The sequence below is a fragment of the Eublepharis macularius genome, chromosome 3 (assembly GCF_028583425.1).
Source record: "Eublepharis macularius isolate TG4126 chromosome 3, MPM_Emac_v1.0, whole genome shotgun sequence".
NCBI lineage: Eukaryota > Metazoa > Chordata > Lepidosauria > Squamata > Eublepharidae > Eublepharis > Eublepharis macularius.
This window is the reverse complement of record NC_072792.1, coordinates 135,011,762-135,032,251: the sequence shown is the minus strand read 5'-3', so window position 1 is coordinate 135,032,251 and position 20,490 is coordinate 135,011,762. Positions and strand designations below refer to the sequence as shown.

At 41.3% G+C, this 20,490-nt stretch overlaps 1 protein-coding gene across 1 annotated transcript in view; it reads left to right on the top strand.

The window, feature by feature from the left end:
* The window catches only part of CD96 (CD96 molecule), a 54,428-nt gene that overhangs the window by 7,870 nt on the left and 26,068 nt on the right, over positions 1-20,490 (top strand). The window contains exons 4-8 of the mRNA XM_054974431.1: positions 2,355-2,574; positions 7,493-7,539; positions 11,554-11,644; positions 11,997-12,179; positions 15,136-15,210. Of these exons, the coding sequence (XP_054830406.1) occupies positions 2,355-2,574; positions 7,493-7,539; positions 11,554-11,644; positions 11,997-12,179; positions 15,136-15,210 (616 nt within the window). The remainder of the gene's footprint in view (positions 1-2,354; positions 2,575-7,492; positions 7,540-11,553; positions 11,645-11,996; positions 12,180-15,135; positions 15,211-20,490) is intronic.

Below are 20,490 nucleotides of genomic sequence, written 5' to 3'. Positions count from 1 at the left end.
ACAGCATTCTACCTCTGCCACCATAGGCTACTGATACAGTATAAAAATGTAAATATTAGAAAAGATAGTAGAAAACAGCACAACTGTGTTCATTTATAATTTATAAATGTCTTATATTTTCTTATAAATATTCAAATTCACACCGACAACTCTGCATCAGAATCTTTGATGTCTTTCTTCATCCTTAGAGATGGATGTGAGGTGGAGGGGGGCTCCAGCTGCAATTCCTACCACCTCCATAGTCAAACCACCGATGAATCAATGATACATGGTAACAGGAAGCAAATTCCTGAATAAAGCAGCAAAATTCTCAAATGTTAAATGTTGTTGTTTTCTACTATATCTTTCAGCAGAACTTGTGACAATAATCAAATCCAACAAATACAGACCAAAAAAATCCCCAGGCTTGCTTGTAGAAATAAAAATGATACAAAAGTGGGAAGTAAGTTGCTCTGTGGGCAATTGAAATGATGGAGCTAAAAGTTTTACCAGTCTCTCTTCTTGATGATGGCAAGGAATTGTCGGCCTAGATCTGTTCCTGCAATCCTATGATACTGGGGATTGTTTCTTTGCCTATGAAATCCTCTCCGGTACCTACCCTGATCTCACAGGATTATTAAGGCTTCCAGAGGTTAGTCTTTGTTTTGGCTTGGTCAACAGTCAGCCTTAACTGAGTTTTCCTGGTTATAAAACCTTGGTGTTACAATTGGTTCTCTCCCCACCACCATTCTCTATTTCCCTGAACTTCTGCTAAATTTTCCCTCAAGCCTCCCTGCTTTCTACCCTGCTAGCTCTCTATGGCTGCCTAAAGCCCAGCATCACAGAAACTGTAGGGCAGTGATCACCAGTTTCCTGGTGCCCATTTGTTTCTTCTCTAAAACAAACATCAAGCCCTGGCTTTCCTCTGTATTGGTAGCAGGTGACTCAGAAGGGCAAAGGAAGCATCACCTTTCTATTTAATTATTTAAAACATTTCTCTACTACTTTCCCATCCAAATACGGTCCTAACGGTGGCAAACATCAAATATTAAAACATTTCAACAGTAGAAACATTTAAAATAAATTATATCCTACTATATAAAAGGCTAAGCATGTTCCAGACAACTCACTTCCTACTTTGGTGCACCTCCAGAGGGCACTGCCATGGAAGGAATCCCAGAAGAGGCAGCCTGTCCCTCTGAGAGTGCACCATGGCAAGAAGCTCAGGCCAGGAGCAGGCACGGAGCAGGTGGCAATGCCCGCCCCACCTTTACCCAGCTGCAATCAGGAGCAGAGCAGGTGGCAATGCCCACCCCCTGCCTTCACCCAGCTGAGATCAAGAATGGAGCAGGTGGCAAAGCTCAACTGAAGCAGGGCCTCTGAAGGTGACTGGAGTGGTTGTTTCATATGGCAGAAGGTGGTTCTTAAGATATGTTGGCCGAAAGCCATATAGGGCTTAAAAAGTCAATGCCAGCCCTGTGGGGGAAGAGCCCTGTAGCACAGAGCGGTAAGCTGCAGTATTGCAGCCTAAACTCTGCTCACGTGAGTTCGATCTTAGTGGAAGCCAGGTTCAGGTAGCCAACTCAAGGTTGACTCAGCCTTTCATCCTTCCAAGGTTGGTAAAATGAGTACCCAGTTTCTTGGGGGTAGAATGTAGATGACTGGGGAAGGCAATGGCAAACCACCCCATAACAAAAAGTCTGCCAAGAAAACGTTGTGATAGGTCAGTAATGACTCGGTGCTTGCACAAGGGACTGCCTTTACCCTACCAGCACCTTGAACTGGGCCTGGAAACAAATTAATAGTCAGTGTAGAAATAAGACTGAAGTGATATTAGATTTGCCAGGCTGAACCAGAGGTCTGGTGGTGGGACATGTGTGGGCATGCAACCTTAGCAATGTTGCTACATCACTTCCATGGAAAACCTGGGAGTGAGAGGAGAGGATTTATTGTGGACTCCAGGCAAATGTGCAAAGCATGCCTGTGTCACAATTCATTTCCACAGCTGTAAGGCAGCTCTCTGTTGTTCTTACGGAGGAAGGAGATTGATGAAGCTCATTATCTGTCCAATTTATGAATGCTGATGCTATTACGAATTATTCCAAACGTAGGCTGAATCCACACTACCTCGGAGCACCCTGGCATTGTGCTAAATGTTCGCTAAACACCCGGAAGTATAGCGTCTTTCTGAATTTCTGAATCATGCTAGAAAGACACTATACTTCTGGGTGTTTAGCGAACATTTAGTGCAACAACGGGACGTGCCGAGGTAGTGTGGATTCAGCCATAGACTAGTAGTGTTGTTTTAATAACAAAATAAAATTCATAGGGATGTTAGAAAGGGAATTGGTTTTTGACATGATTCTTGTTTTAAGCAGAAAGAAATCGGAAACGAAGAGATTATTCTAACCAAACAGCCCTTTCATCATCCTGGATATAGAACCAATCACACAATATATAAGGAAAGAATTCATGTGGGTCCAGAGAACACATTAAGGATTTCACCTGTCTCCATTCTTGATGATGGCAAGAAATTTATCTGTTCTCTCACTTACCACCCTGGAATGAAGAGCATCACTGAAGTGAAAGTATTTGGTAAGGAGAAATAATACTAGTAAGAATAACTTAGCTGTAAAGTGTGCAGTGGGTAATACTGTTTTTAGCAGTTATTTTATATAAGTTATTTTTTGTTTTTTAAGTGCTAAAGTTGAAACTTCACATTATATATGCTACACACTTGCCATGGGGACTTGCAGCTGTGAGTTTCCTGTGGGAACTCAATTTGGAAATCCCACAGGCCCCCAATTCAAATCAGGACAACAAAATGGGAGCAGGGACTCCTACTTTCTCCCCCACATAATTTTCATAACCTAAGACAGCCCCAGGAGGAGTAATTTGCACTGCTATGGGCTGTCCCGTGCAATGAATGCTTGCACATGCAAGCCCCATGGTGCAAATGAAGGCTCCCCGACAGGGCCATTTCAGGTCAGGGGAAGGCAGTATCTCCTCCTCCTGTTCCGTGGTTCCCCTCTGAGAGCCAAGCTACAAGTGATGCCTTACATAGGTTGGACCCTTGTCAGCTTCCCTCAAGTTTTGATGGGAAATGTAGGCATTCTGGTTTTACAGCTTGGCTCTTCATTACAGCTGCAAGACCAGGATGCCTACATTTCCCATCAAAACTTGAGGGAAGCTGACAAGTGTCCAACCTGTGTAAAGCGTCACTTGTAGCTTAGCTCTGAAACAGGCCTCTGCAGCACTTCCAAATTGTGTTCCCATCCTGCTGCAAGTCCCTGTGGTGATTGTACAATATTGTACAATATTTTTTTGCAATATTGTAAAAAAAACCCACCCTCTCCCCGCAATTATTACTGACCTTTATTTATTGCTTATTGCATTTATTTTAAAAACTGCTTTGCCACTAATTCAAAGTGAGTTACAGCAACTGCCAAATTCTGGCACATAAAATTAAAACCCACCATTGTGACAAACATATTTTAAAAACCATTAAAACAATCATAATAAAAACTCTTGTCCATGAACAGTGACACTTTCCTCTGATTCAAGGTGACCTCTTCCAAGGCAAGAGATTTTCCTCTGGCAAAAAAGCCTCTTGCCTGAGGAAAAGCCACTCGCGCTTTAAGAAAGCACCGTCATTGGTCGAAGGGTACAGAGGATCCAACCTAGAAACAGCATAAATCAAACAAACTCCAGCCAATGACTGCCAGCTGAAGATTCCCCCCACCCACCCACACTCAAACTAGCCTTCATTGCTTCCTTTGGAAGGTGTTTACAGTGCGTGGGCACAGAGGGCCCAATTTCTGCTCCAAGTGGCTCCACCTGTCCAAAATACAGTAAAGCATGCTGACTTTGCAATTCACCCACAAGATGCTCAGAAGAAATGCTTCTTAACCTTGCCCAAATTCATACTGAATCCTACACATTCACAACCTTCTCACAACAGTTTCACTGTAGGCTCATATGCTACATTTCAGTACAGGCTGACTTATTCCTCTGGTTGCAATTGAACTGAGATGATTGAGTTGAAAATCTGCTCTAAATAAAATGTTTTCTAGGTCAGCTTCATCAGAACAACATCCTGCCCCACCCCATGTTTTAATGCTGTTCTCTGTAGTAGGTCAGCTGTTTCCACTGACAAAACTGTGGTTATATCAAGGATGCAGATTATTGTGCTGGGCTGAGACTGAAAATCATGTTGACTGTGGTGGCAGCCACTCAACTTATGGCACTGCTGAAAATATTCACCACATTCCTTTTTCTTTTTTAAAAAGCGTGCTGAAAAAGCATCGAGGTCCATTTTTCAAAGCCAATAAATAGCTTGTGTATATTTGTTTATGTACAGCACAATAATTCCTAAATGGTATGACATGGCACATGAGTATGATGTTAGAGAACCACTAGTGCATTGAGAGAAATAATAATTAATGAAAATAATTAAAAGTTGTTATGAGTTCAGCCTACAAACCCACAGAAAAGGCTGTCCATTACACAAGTTACTCTTCAACCTTGCCTTCCTCCAATTAATCTCCAATATAAGTAGGTGATTCTGTTTTTATATACTTAATGGGATGTGATTGGATCATTCAATCATTCTGAATGCAGCAGAATTACCATCCCATATAAGGTTGTTCATCAGGATTTGAGTCCAGTGGTACCTTAAAGGCCAACAAGATTTTCAGAATGTAAGTTTTCAAGAGTCAGTTCCCTTGTGCCTGAAGAAGAGAGCTCTGAGTCTCGAAAGCTTACACTTTAAGATGTAAGCTGGACTCTAAGGTGCCACTGGACTTAAACCCTACTGCCCTTGATATGTCTCCTTCCAAAAAAGAGTCAAATGTACAATTGTGACACAGAGAGTGTGCTTTTGTCAGAGTGGAAATACATGATACTAAATACCTAGGAATGCTCAAGTGAACTTCATTTCACATGTCTCCCCTCCAACTTACTTGCACAGTCATGCTTCAATTTGCTCTGTGTGAATACATTCACATGTTCGATATCAGTTTCTCCTAAATTGCTAAAAGTATCCCAGTTCACCACCACCACCACATCCATTCACTGAAATGCAGATTTTGATACTTTCTCACACCTTAAAGAAATGCAGTCTGGCAAGTCAAAGAAGCGTACAGAACTTGTTCTCACAGTGAGGGACTCAGAGTCTCTCTACATGAGATGAATTACATGAAGTGAATGGAGAAGCAATGTTAGCTGGGAAGGGTAGTTAAAAAGACAAAGCCAACGGCTCTGTCAGTTTCACCTCTCTAGAGCAAATGATTGCTCCTGAGGGGGTTTATGTCTTCTTCACCTCCCCAAAGGGGAGTATCCTCAGGTAATTCACAACATGTGCCTTAGCTGTCATAAGTTTAGGGAACTCTGATTATAATATAATGGTGAATCTTGAAAGATGCACATTTAATTCTGTTAAAATGAATGAATACAGAACAGATAATTTTCATCACAGAACCTCCTACTTTCAGTAGCCAGTGACTCATCCATTCACATAAGCGTACAAAGATTTTTAAAGGACAGATGAGAGCGATTGTGGGGAAGTACATACTTGTCATTCCCTACTGAAAAAGAAACAAAACCAGAAACAAATGGGCTGAGATTCCCTTTGTTTATCTAACACAGAAGTTGCTTTTGAGTTTATATATTGACAGAAGGTTCTCATTTTCCTTCTCCCTCAGGAGATTAATACAGAGTGACTGCGCTGCAATCTGTTTCATCATATAGATTTTTTACTAGTGGATTATTGTGAAAAAATCAGTACAGTGGTGTGGCATGGGTGAAAGCACAGCCAGCGTTTTAAAGCCTCAGAAGCATACTCTTAGATGGCTCTGCTTTACAGCATCACAACTCTGGACATATTTAGTATGATTCCAAGTTCAGTGAAGCATCTGAAAAGTGCCATATGTAACATGGCTTCTTTCCATTTTCTTCTGCACTAGAAACTGTGCTTATAATATTTGCATCATTATAATCTTGTTCATGCAGGCAGGAGACTGATACAGTAATAACATGGCAGAGCTAGGTTTACCGACCTCAAGATTGGACTTGGAATTCTCCTGATCTTTACACTACAGAGATCAGTAACTATGGGCGAAGCTACAAGTGATGAATGACACTTGAACGGCAAGTGTATTTCTCCCTGTTCACTTGCACTCCACTCAATCCACTTGCCATTCAAGTGTCATTCGTCACTTGTAGCTTGGCCCTGAGAAAGAAATGGCAGCTTTGGACAGGGTCTTTATGGTATACTATAGTGAATAAGAAAAGTAGAAGCAGAAGTTCTAGAATGATATCACTCCCCCGCTGAGCTCCCTCCCCAAGCACCTCCCCCAAATCTCAAGAAATTCCCAAGATGGACCTGGCATCCCTTAGGGTGGCTAGCCCTTGGTTAATAACTGGCAGGAGGACTGGGGATGGATACAGGCATCAACAGCAGTGTACAGCACCATAATGACATATCCAGCTGGAAACCAAAGTGTTTGGGCTGAAAACAAAATCACTGCATTGCACAGCACCCCTCCTCCCCCGTGTTTCCCTCCCTGTTATCCCACTGAGTGCAGGTGGGTAATGGGGGAGTGCAAGCAGGTGTTCCCCACCGGCAGTGGGCAAGTGGCAACTCTAGCAACCATAGGCAGATCCTTTAACTGATGACCCTATAGCATTTCAGACTGCAAATGGCAGATTCCAGGTATGAAATACTCTTCTCATATCAAATGCCATACAAATTACCACAGTAGGCAGAACACTTCTAGTCCCTCTCTTTGCTTGGTATGCTGGTTTTTGTGTATGTAGGAAAAGTGTAACATAAGAGGAGAATTCCAAAATGTAATCCTCAAATGCTATGTCCATCCACATCCTGATGTAGTTGAATCCATTCTATTAACTCAGGATTCTACCATTAATTCCCATCTCATTATGCGGCATGTATGAATCAGGCTTCAGTCCTTTCTATCAGTGTACTAGGTTAGCATCCAGGCCTGTGTCTGGGTGGCCAGCGAATCACTGTTTCACCCCCCACATCCAAGGTAGGCCTATAAAAAAAGTCAGCAGAGATAGAAACAGACCCCTCAAAGTAACTGGGACAATCAGCCCTCAGATCTGGGCAAAGAAAGAAAGAAATAGAAATAACCCTGCAAGGCATCTTAAGTGGGAAATCCTGCAAGTATGACTGAACACTACAAATACATTTCTATTTGCCAGTATCATACCATATATGCAAGATCTGGGCCCGACCTATAACACCTTAAAGACCAACTAGATTAAAGTGCTGTTGTACCCAAATCAAATATGCAGACAGCTGTTAAAAGAATCTTGATATCACAAAGTACTGCTCATGAGATGGGAACTTATCCATGTGCTGTTATTATAAATATACATTTTAACGTGTCTGTTTTATCAACAGACTACTGAGCCTTGCAGAAAAAACTTACAATGCTGTAATAATTGCTGCCTATTTAATTAAAATGTATGTTTTCTTTCTGTCCTTAAGTGAAACCAGAAATCTCTATTGTCCCCCACAAAAGTGTAACAGGAAAGGTGAGTCAATTTGCTTATGAATGCATGGTTTTGTGTGCAGTTATATTTCCTCTTGTCATCCAGTTATATGGGGCAAAAACAAGTATGTAGTCAGGAAAAACTGTGCAAATAAAGAGTTGGGGGGGGGTGTTTTTTTTAAGTTAGGAATTAGCCTGCCAGAAATCTCCTCTGAGTAGTAAAGCAAGTAGGATAATTTTCCTCTGTTTGAGAGAAAAACTACGCTTGCAGACCTGGCTTTATACAGTATACAACTTTAGGGGATAATTGAAGAGAGTTAAAGATGTTGATCTTTTACAGTAAAAGCAAATGGGACTCCAGTGGCAATTTAAATACTAACAAGATTTTATTTCAGCATAAGATTTCATGGACTATAGCGAGGAATAACAGGCCTCCTGCTATAGTGGGAGGCCTCCCAGAATCGTTGCCTGCTAATGTCTCAGGTGCCGGCAGGAGGAAATGGCTGGGAGAGAAATGTGTGCTGGTGTTGCACGAGGACGCTTACATCACTTCCAGTTAAAACCAGAAGCAACATGGTAACTGTTCCAGCATTTTGCAAAAAACCTCTAAGGTTAAATGCATCCACCATGTCACGTCTGATTTTAACTGGAAGTGATATAAGTGTTCCAGTGTCCATCCCCAATTTCCTCCTGAAGTTGCCAGCTGTAGCCTGGCAACCCTAACAAGAATCCACTTTTTCAGATGCAGATTAGTAGATTTAGGTTTTACTAATGTCAGCTATTGTATTTCATGTTCATTTTCCCCTCCTCCAGCGTATGTTGTTGTATGTTAACATTACGTTTCTGATCTCTACATAGGACAAACATGTCAGTCCATACACAAAAGATACAAATCTACAGTAACTATAAAAATGGCAATATTCAGAAACCATTTCAACCTCCAAGAATACACTGTTGCTGATTTAAAAGTCACCATTCTTTAGTTTTAATAACAACAAAACTTAAAAGGGAGACACCCAGTGTAAAACCGCTGAACTAGATTTCATCAAGAGGTTTGATGCAGTCTTTTTTCCTCTATGCATTTTAAGTGCTGAACAGGGAGTTGTGATTGCTCACTTTTTCTGAATTTTATATAATTACATTTCATTCTGTATATTTCATGACCCTTAGTACTGTTTGTTTGTTTGTTTGTTTGTTTGTCTGTCTGTCTGTCTGTCTGTCTGTCTCCCTAGAAATACCTGTCAAGTGAAGACTCACTATATTGATTATTAAGAAGTATGCTTTTATTGGAATAAAATTTTATTCATCTTCAAGGAGACACTGGACATCTACATTTTTTTACTAGTCTAGGGGAAATTACTGTATCTGGGTCCAGGAATCCTACCAGACTCCAAAGAGACAAAGAAAAACATGGAAGAAGTTTCAGGTGAACAATTCAAGTTCACCCTAAACTTGAGCTTGTGGGGGGGGGGTAGCCAAAACTCTGCTCAGAGTAGCTAGGCATGTGATGAGGGAGTTTTGGTAAATTAGTTGCGCTTGAAAATAGGGTCCTAAAATGTAAATAAATACTTTGGTAACCTAAGTAAGAGTCCCTTTGTATTACATATATATTGTTTGTATCTATCTTCCCTTCCCTTTTATTTTCTGCCCATACAGAAAAAGTTAAATAAAATATTCACAAAAGGAATCCTTAAAAATCGAAGACTTAACCTATCTAGAATGTTAGAAATCATTACAATAGCTGTATTTTGTATCTCAACCCATATTAAGTTTAAACCCTAAAGGCAGTACAATATTTCAGTAGCATAAGGACGTCTCTTATGCTGACAATTTTCCCAATACCTCATTTTGGCCTAGGCAGTTTACCATTTTATGTATGTGCATCGAGAATAAGAATCCTGTGATCTAATTACTCTTGAGCTGTCAGCCGGGGGAGCAGGGGCCCAAACCACATCCTCCCTGCTTTCATACAAACCACATGTCAGACAAAGCCACTTCGTTGTCTTTTAACAACTGTTTCAGTGCTAATATTTGAGAGCCTTCATTTCACATATGACTCTGTAGAAAATGTACAGACTCCTTATGGGCCAGGAGAACCAGGTTTTAGCTATTTATCTGAAATTAACAGCCAGAAAATGTGTAAATCAATGGTATCCAGTTTGACAATGTGAATAATGAGAGGATATTAGAATCAACAATCCAGAAGTCAATAACAAGGGGCATTTAAATGTTAGTAAGCTGCAGTTAAGCCAAGCTATCCAGAAATCCCATGCGAATAGAGCTTTTTTAGATTTCCTATTGTACAGCACCAAAGCTAGATTCAATGGCTTTGTACTTCAACCTTTATGTGACAAAAGAAGGGCATTTGCTTTCTGGTACGTTCTTGAGCACAGTCTATTTACAGAATGGTATCACCTTTAGTTTCACTGCACTTATTGAAAGATAGGGGTCAGAATTTATAGGTGAAGTTAATCCCATTTTCCTAAAACTCTGTCCCAAACTTCATATAAACCCTAACTCAAAGAGTACTTCTTGTTTCGAAGGGCTGTTCTTGTTCCTTCCACTCAATTCTTGAACAAAGAACTAGAAATTATGCAAAATTTCAGCAAAGACCTTCAATGAAGAAACAAGGGAGTAAATAAGTTAAGTGTTCTTCATGTCTCACCACTCCTGATAGGCAGCTCCGGCTGCCAACCAGAGACCTCTCATTGTTCTTTATGAGAGTAAGCAGTATATATAACACCCAGTGCTGAGCCACAGTTTCACTTTCCAGCTGGTTACCAAGGGAGGAACTGCTTGTTGAGGGAGGTTTTTTTTTAATTATTGCGCCAGAGGGAGGCTTGGGGTTGTGCTGCAGCAAGGCTCTGAGTGGGAGCAAACTTATTGGGTTTCCTCAGCTGAGGACTCACTCTTCTGTTTAATATTTTTTAATTTCAATTCTTATTCACTTGTGGGGTGGTGCGCTAGTCTAGGGCACTGCCCCAACCCAGTCTCAGGGCTGCAGTCAGGCTTTGGGACCAAGCTTATTAGGCTCCTTGAGGGCTCACTCTTTTGTTTCATTTTTTCTTTTCAATTCTTATTTGATTGTGGGGTGTTGGGCTAGCCTAAAGCTCTGCTAATTGCTGCAAGCCAATGCAAGTCAATTGTTGTTTGTGGCTCCTACTCTATCTACTGGAAGTTTCCTGGGGGTGACCACTTTGGGGGTCTGTAACTCAGACCTCTGAAATGCAATCTTGGCCAAACTTGGAGGGTGGCTGGAGGAAAGATTGCTGAAGACAGTAAGTTTTGCATCTCTGGGTGTGAAGGGGGCAGTCCTATGTCCCCCCCGGAAGTGATGGACCATGGACCAACAAACTGGTCTGTGAACAGGAGCAGGTCCATGAAAAGTTCATGGTCTGCAGTCCATGAAACATGATGGACCACGGACCAATAATAATAATAACATTCGATTTATATACCGCCCTTCAGAACAACTTAATGCCCACTCAGCAGTTTACAAAGTATGTCATTATTATCCCCACAACAATAATCACCCTGTAAGGTGCGTGGGGCTGAGAGAGCTCCAGAGAACTGTGACTAGCCCAAGGTCACCCAGCTGGCTTCAGGTGGAGGAGTGGGGAATCAAACCCGGCTCTCCAGATTAGAGTCCCACGCTCTTAACCACTACAACAAACTGGCTCTGTGGTTTTTTTCCTGGTCCGTGCCCTTGTCTATTCCTCCGCTTTTCAACTTGGCATTCAAAACCATGCAATTATTGCACTCAGTGGCTGTACAAAAATGTACTTCTGCTGCACTTAATAGATTCAAGAACTGAATGTATCACATACAGGACTAGGAAAACATGGATTATCACTATTATTACTTAAAGAAGTAAAGGGTTCTATTTGGCTAATATTACTATTCTATAGTAATGGTGCTTCTGTTATATTTATGGTCCAGTCTTATCCGAAAGTAAGCTCTACTGAATTCAGTGGAAGTATGTTTAGAATTACAGTCTTAGACTCAAACCACCAAGTTTAAAAATCATTGACATAGTTTCCTTGCCCCCACCCCACAGGCTGCTCTTACTTGTGTTGTAAGAAAGGCATTTCCCAAGCCAAACCTCCTGTGGTACATGGACAGAAAGATTCTGAAGAACAAACCTGAAGGTAATGCAAATTTTTCTAAAACAGCATTCAAAAATAACATTTCTAACCTTGTATGGCTGTAAGAACAGGGTATAACACTGTAACTGTGGGTGTGAGAGGTTAGGAATCTTTATTTTATGTAGTTTCAGGTGGGTAGTTGTGTAATAGAAGAGCAAGATTCAGGTCCAGTAGCACCTTAAAAGCCACTGGACCCTAGTCTTGCTATTTTATGCCGGAGCTGAAGGCACTAAGGGAAATAGAGTGATAAAAAAAAATCACAACGTTTAAGCTAAGAATATGTTTTGAGAATAGTTTTTTCAAACTTAACTGATATACAGCCATAGAGAAGAGTGATCTTTGTTTCTTTTCAAAGGGATGTTTTTTGCAAATGAAGATATAAAAGATGAAGAAGGTTTTTATGAAATGAGATCACTATTGATAATATCGGATCCATCTCAGCCACCCATTCCTCAGATTTTCAGATGCATGGCTGTGTACCCTGTCCCAGGAAATGAACTGCGGAATGTTTCATCTGGAGAAATATATCTTCCTCCTGGTGAGTAAGATTAAGTTATCAGCCATCCAAAATCCAAAGGGTGCAATCATGCACAGGAACTCAGCCTAACTAAACACACTTTGACAATAGAATTCCACACACACAAAAATCTTCATAAGTGTTTCATGAACCATTGTACACAAGTTTTCAAAGTATGAGCTCAGTTTTGCTCAGGGAACAGTCAATGATACAAATATATTCAGCACTGATGCACATTCAAAAGGTTATATATTCCTTCTACAATTGTATTTTGATGCCCTTTGAGCATGCATTCACTGTGCACTGAAAACTAGAACCAGGCACATATAGCGCCAGACAGCACCAATTGTGGGGTGGGGGAATGAGTTTTACCCTGTATCCTGCCCACTCACACCCACAGATATTCAGATCCTTGATAAACATTTACTGCCACTGCATTTTTCTCTCTGAGAACCGTAAGTCCCTAGAAGAGGAGTATGAATTACTGTAATATGCTTCATAGTCATTATGGTGATGCCAGAAAAATACTTTTCCCATAGCAAATTCTATCTACTGGGACCATTTCTTCATACTGTTCTTGTACTGTGAACTTTCATTCTGCCCCCTTCCCACTGTGGCTAACAAAAGAACTCAGGATCACTGGACGACAGTAATAAAGACTTTCTCAGTGCCAGGATAAGTAGGATGTCAACCAGGGGGTGGGGCTAGAGATCTCCTGGAATTACAACGGATCTCCAGATGACAGTGATCAGTTCATCTGGAGCAAATGGCTGCTTTAGAAGGTGGATTCTATAGCATTATGCTGAGGTATAATGCCCTCCCCCAAACCCTGCTGCTCTCAGGCTCCACCCCCAAATCTCTAGGAATTTCCCAAACTGGAGTGGGCAGCCCTAAGAGTATGGGGGTTTGGTATTACCAGGCCTGGCCTGTTGCTCAAGACTCTGTCCTCAGAAGTGTGATCCCATTACAACCCTCATTCTCCTGACCTCAGACTGGGGGAGGAGGGGTTTTTGGATACCTCCTGTGCTGCCTGAGTCCAGTTATCAGCCTTGCCCTCCTCATCTACCTTACAGCCCCTTTTGAAGCAAGTCAACAAAGTACACGTGCTCCCACTCCTCTCCAAGCTTGTTGCAAAATTGCCACTTGTCATGATGAGCCATTGGGAGTCATCTTGACTATGGCAACAGCTATGCCAGGCACTGATTCCTCACCTGCCTGTTGGCTGTTCCATCCATCTGATGTGGCACCTTTTCAAAGGTTAGTGTCACCAGGTTAGTTGCCCAAATAGCTGACAGCCTCTTCCCCTTGGAACAGCCAGCAATCAAGGACAGGAAACCATCCCCACCCCCATTCTCAAAAACAGGATGGACTCACAGAGGCTTTCTGCTGCAGTTCAGACAGATTTGCAAGTAGGTCCCAACTGCAGCCATTAACTAATAAAGTTTGTAATAGTATTACACTGGCTAGTAACTAGGGAACAATATATAGCCCAGGAAAGCCTTTCCAGTTTTCCCATCTCATAAGAGTACTAAGTTATTTTGAATCCAAATGATAAGAGATGTCCTATAGCTATTACAATAATAACATGTCAATCACTTAATCCACTAAATTATCCTGTCCCTGAATATTGCATGGTGATAAGAAAAGACTTTTTCCTGAAGGTGGGAAATGCTTGTTTTTAAGGATTTGGACACCCAGGCATATACCGCTTAGTCACCCAGACAGCTAAACTGATCTACTCAAAATCCTACTCACCACTATACAATTGAGTTTATTACCAGGAAAGTATTCTTAGGATTACACTGTTCATCTTTTAGATTGTTATTCCTGTTCATTGCATATTTTCTTAATACAGAAATTCTTCACTGCATATACTATAATGGCATATTTCTATAGTGCTTATATTTAGGGGTGTGCAATCTGGTATTGAGATATGGGGGGGGGAAGATGGATTTTTGCTGATTTGGCAAAATCCAGCTTTCCAGGACCACATTAGAGAATCCCAAATCCGGCCACTGGAAGCTTCGTCTCTGTGTGTTTCTGCCTGAGACCCTGTTTGAAAAGGTTTGTCCGACAGGAAACAACGAAGAGTCTGTGCAGCTTGTCCATGTGGATTTGGGGGGCCTTCACTTTGGTTCTATTGGGCTTTCTGTGTCTAGAGCTTGTATTTGGGAGTGTGCCTTGGCAATGGCAGCCTCGCCCCAGTGTGTCTCTACAGTGGGAGTCAGCTTTGATTCCCCCCCATTAGAAACAATGGTACAGCTGGGGGCACCTTGTTCAGGGGCTAATAGAATAGGATCCCTGGGTTTAATCTTTCCTAAACTTTGGAGATCTTTAGAGGACAGGCAGGAGTAGGTCCCCTGCAAATTTGGTGAAGTTTTCTTGGGAAAATGACGCACACACTAAGACCTTCAAACAACCCCAGGATAGTTTTCCTCATAGGGAATAATAGCCAAAAAAACTGAATTTCTCTCATCTGTCTGAACTGGATCAAAGAATCTTTCCCAGATTTTGCGAATCCTGGATTTTGGGGGGAGAAGCACTAAATCCAATATCTGGATTTCCCATATTTTTTTCCTTTGGATGCACACTCCTACCTAGATCAATAAATAATTTCAGATGGGTAGCAATGTTGGTCTGTAGTGGAAGAACAAGATTTGGGTCCAGTAGCACTTTAAAGACCAACAAGATTTCCAGGGCATCAGCTTTTGAGAGTCAAAGCTCATACCAGGGAAATCTAGTTGGTCTTTGAAGTGCTACTGGACCCAAACCTAGATCAATAGAGGGCTTCTCAGAATTACTTCCATTGGGTTGGATCCTATGAGTGCCAGCAAAAAGTGGATTTTCCCCTTCTTCCTCTTCCTCAAGCAACCATTTGTGACCATCAAAAAGGTGGTACTAGGAATATAGTACTATAGTCCTTAAGCAGTTACTGGATTCTTTACTACAACATTTCAGGCCATGGTTATTTCAACAGGGTTTCAGACTACATCTTTGGCATCCCCAGAAACCATTACTCAAGTCACTCCAGTTTCGGATTCCCCCAGAGGAAGTAAGTTTCTGCTTATGTATGCCTATTTACTATTTTCTGTGCTTTTTTCAAAAATTGGGGGGAAAATAACACAAGTGACCATTTTGAGAAAGAATTTGGTGGTGATATGGTATTCTGGTAACTCCTGAGGCCAATTGTTTTCTTCCCGTGTTGTTTTCTTCCCTGGTTAAAGAACCACAAAGTTGTTAAATCCTTGCACTGTATTTCTAAGCACAAAACTAATAATTGAAAGAAGGATTTCTAGTGCATTTTGAGTGTGTTTGTTGGAGGACGTGACAAATAATAACAACAATGTGCTTATATACTGCTCTTCTAGACAGATTAGCACCCACTCAGAGCAGTGAACAAGGTCAGTGTTATTATTATCCCCACAATACAGTTGGGGAGCTGGGACTGAGAGGAGTGGCTTACCAAGGCCACCTGCTGAGCTCATGACAGTATTAAGAGTCAAACCTGCAGAGTGCTATTTGCAGTCCAACCACTTAACCACTATTCTACTGCAGCAGCAAAATATTTCACTGTATGTTTGTTTATTTAAGTAATAAAATATGTGCATCTATATGTTTTTAAAGCATTATCAAGCTTCATCAATAAAATCATAAAATGCGAATCACATTCTAAAGTGGCAATTAGCAGCAATTTTATCCCTCCCAAGCCTTGGTAGTGCTGGAATGGAACAATTGGAGATAATACAACCACATACTCTGCTTATGAGGAAAAAGCTTTCAGAAATTCTAATCTTTCCAACTCCCTCTCTGGCCCCTATGCCATATTCTAGGTAGAATCAAGCAAGTAGAATCAAATGCCTACTCCATAGCTCCACAAACTGAGCAGGCATAAAGCTTTGTAGTATCTTTCTGGAATCCGTAGGGAAGGAAATTCTCACATGGAACTCCTGGGTCTCAGGATGTAAGGAAGGCTGTCCCACTCCACACTCACTACCGTTACTACCATCAGCTTTCCTGTCTCCTTTCTCCTTTTTGTAGGAAAATATAGCACAGTTGGCGCAAAGATTGTGCATTGAAAGTAATGAGAATAGACACACACACTCGAGTGTAGCTCTGTAAGAATACTTTACTAAAGGATAAAAATAGGGTTTCATTTGGAGAAAATAATAAATTGCTAAACTGGCTACATCTTGCTAGAAAGTAACTGAGAGAATACTGACTTTGAGAGAGAGAGAGAGAGAGAGAGAGAGAGAGAGAGGTGGGAAACTCACTCAAAGCCCTAATGGTTACATGCAAAGTAAGTTTACTAATTAAGTAAGTAACACAAATAGTTTAGCTCTTTCATGACTGAAACAAAAACACTTGTAGATTCCCACACTTATGTTACCCCAGTGCTCATCTGGACAGCATAATCAGTCCTAGGGAGTAAAGGAAAAAAGGGAACACAGACCAGTGTGAATGTGTTTTACAAGCCATTGGTGCCTCCTCTCCCCAACATGTGCACTTTGCCACAGAAGTGGTATTTGCAAGGTAGAACGGAAGTAGCTGTAACAGGTCCTGTTGCATTTTTATTCTATTTAGTGATGATGAGCAGGGGTGTAGACTTTCCAGTTTCCATGGGGGAGGGCTGGGGCTGGGCTAGAGGCATTGCTATTATCAGGTCCTTAAAAGAACCGGGGGCCACGGACCTCACAGGGAGGAGTCAATGACATCACAGGGAGGGGCTTCTATTGCCATCATCTACGGAGGTGGGGCCATGGAGGATTTAGGGAGGGGCTCCCCACAAATTTAGGGGGACCCCTAACAATGCCCCTGGGCTGGGCCAACCTAGGAAAAGGTGGGAGTTGGCCAGTAGTTATAGTACCATTTCAGCGACCTCCTGCTGAGTCCTGTTTTTGAAATTCACTTTTAGGATAGTCACTTTAAGATCTACAAATATACATACCATGTATATTGAACAAACTAATGGTCACAAATTTGACACTAAGAAAGGCAACACAGAAAACCCTGTAGGGGAACATTTTAAAAGTTTTCCTGGACATATATTTACAGGAGTCTTGATTCTGCCTCATTCATAAGGGTTACTTAGTACTGAGGGGTAGCCATGTTCAAAACACAGAGAGTTATATCCTGATCCTGAATGAGGCCAAGAGTTGAAATAATACTAAAGCAAACCTCTCTAAAAGTATAATAAAAAAGAATCTTGGACACAGTCTGAATATTATGCCCTGTACACATTAGGTGTTATATTTTGGTCCATGGCAAATATGTGCAAACATCTGCTGGGACAGGCTTGCCTGGGTTGTGCAGGCAGGGTGTAATCCCTGCAGCTTCTAACTTTTTGTAATAGCATTTCAAATTTACCAAAGTGTTTTATAGCTTTTTATTCAAACAACCACCATGCAAAGTAAGCCACAGTGCAATAATATTGTTATATGCTTGAAACCAGTTCATGTTAGCTGTACCTGCCTAGCTGGTGAACAACTGTTAATACACACCTACTTGACCAACTCTTTAGTGTGTGTGTGTGTGTGTGTGTTATGTGCCGTCAAGTCGTTTCCGACCTATGGCGACCCTATGAATGAAAGACCTTCAAAACGTTCTATCTCTAACAGACCTACTCAGATCCTGCAAACTGGAGGATGTGGCTTCTTTTACTGAGTCAAGCCACCTCGTTTTAGGTCTCCCTCTTTTCCTGCTGCCTTCCACTTTTCTTAGCGCTATTCGTACTTGTCCTCAGCTCTTCCCCAGTAGCCAGTTGAGTGCCGTCCGACCTGGGGGTCCTGTCTTCTAGCACTATATCTTTTTTTCATTTTGGTCTGTCTCGTCATAGGGTTTTCAAAGTAAGAGATTAGCAGAAGTGGTTTACCATTGCCTTCTTCCGCTTCACAGTACTAACCAGGGTTAGTTGAAGTAACACTGCCATTGTCTGTGGGAGATCCTCTGTCAGTGTCACCTTCCACTACTGCTGCTGCCCAGTAGCTAACCTTCAAGGATTCTTCCACTCCCATCACCATTGGAACATTCAGTTCTCTTCTGCTGATGTGACCATTGAATCTTGAAGGGGGTGGATACAGCTTAGTCTGGTGTCTCAGCTTTGACCATTCTGCCTTGAGTGACTCTTCCAGAAGTTTAGACTCTTGACCAAGCCTGTGCTCCTGGCAGTGTTACTCTCAGCTTCACTGACACACTCAAACCCCCTCACCGCGTTAAGGTGTGTGTCCAAGAAGGGGCTTTAGAGTGTAGACATTTTCAAGCCTGTGATTTTCTATGTTTGCTGAAGTGGATGCAGAACCAGATCCTTTTTAAAGTTAACTAATGGCCCCAGAAAACCTGTTAAATATTCTTTTGAAAATGTCTTTAGAGTGTAGACATTTTCAAAAGAATATTTAACAGGTTTTCTGGGGCCATTAGTTAACTTTAAAAAGGATCTGGTTCTGCATCCACTTCAGCAAACATAGAAAATCACAGGCTTGAAGAAGACACAAAATATCTGTCTACTGAAAGAATCCCCAAATCCTATATCCCCAAATCCTACATTTGCTATACAAAGTGCTACTCAGCTGTTTTTTTTACATTTCTTCTCAAAGCATTAGCTAGTTGGTCACCCCTTTGAAACTGTACCACACCATTTTAGGTACCAGAAAAATGCAAAGCTTGAACATGTAGAGAGTGCACATTCCTTGCCAATGTTCTCATTGGGCTGCACACAGGGAAAAAGGAAATTTTTAAAAGGCCTCTAATCTGCATCCCCCATGCCCCCAATCTTGTTCACGCAGATGGTCTTTCTCATTGCTTCAGAGAGACAGCACTCAATTTGAGAGCCAGTTTGGTGTAGTGGTTAAGAGTGTGGGACTCTAATCTGGAGAACCAGGTTTGATTCCCTGCTCCTCCACTTGAAGCCAGCTGGGTGACCTTGGGTCAGTCACAGCTTCCTGGAGCTCTCTCAGCCCCACCCACCTCACAGGGTGATTGTTGTTGTGGGGATAATGGTAACATACTTTGTAAACTGCTCTGGGTGGATGTTATGTCATCCTGAAGGGCGGTATATAAATCGAATGTTGTTATTATATTATTTTAGGAATTATCCCTTTTGCAATAGATAATTATAAATAACTCATGTTTTTTATATCCAGCACATATCAGTCCTTGAATGTGTTTGGTGTCTGTCAGAAAAGAAAGTACAGTCTCCAGTATTCAGATTTTTGATCCTCCAAGCATCTTCCCACTGTAACATTTCCATATAATTAAAACACATTTTTGGGGAAATTTGCCTTCTTTGGTTTTCTTCATCTATCTTTTTTTTAAGATCCATTACCCCATTCATGTCTCCAAAGATCATTATCTTCTTGAAAATCGAAAATGGATTGGAAAACATTTTTGTAAAATTTTTCTCTTGCATTGTTTGGTGCATATATTGTTGCTAGTGTGTAAATCTTGCCTTCTAGGAGCCTGATTTTCAAAATCATATATCTTCCACCAGAGTGTCTTAATTCTGTAACATTTATTTGTAAATTGTTTATATAAACCGCAGTTCCTTTTTAAAATTATGAATTCTTAATAAACACACAAATACATACAAGCAAAAAATGGGAACAAAGCTCCAAAGAATCATGGAAATTGTAATATGATACAACAGGAAGGGTGGACAGTCCTGTGCTTCAACTGCCATTGTAACCGATTCCTTCATGTGAGTTTGTCATTTCTTCAACCCGCCCCCTCCCCGGGCCAAATCTGTGGGGGGGCTTGAGCCCCTCAGCTTCCCCCCCACCATAGTTTACACCTATGATGCTGAGTAAGTTCTTAAATAATTGGCTTATTATACATTTTTCAGGTCTTGAATTTGGCACCCTTATCCTGGAACTCTTACTCAGTCCATAATAATGAAACATTGTTTAACTGATATGCTGTTTTTGCATCAGGCAGCTGACAAGGTAGCTGGTAGCACATGTTCATAACTGATTATTTTAACTCCTTTTTGTCCTTGCTTCCTGTGAGCTGCAACTGACTTGATATCTTTTTAAGGGGCACTGTAATTTACAGAACAATGGTCCAGCGCCACCTGCAGTACAACAGTCTAATTGTCCTCATGGCATCATCATATTATTTGCTTTAGTGATAAGCTGCTGCCTGCACAATTCTTGCAATACAGTTCCCCAGCAGGACTGCAAGAACAGTGGGTTGAACTACACCTTTAATTTTTTTTCATGGATGAAGCCTGTAATTAGAATCCCAAACATAATTTTAACTAAGGACAATTCACCCTATTCTAGGTTAATCTTCATTTCCTTCTCTGACAGTTCATAGAATGAGAAACAGCAATCCTCCTCTG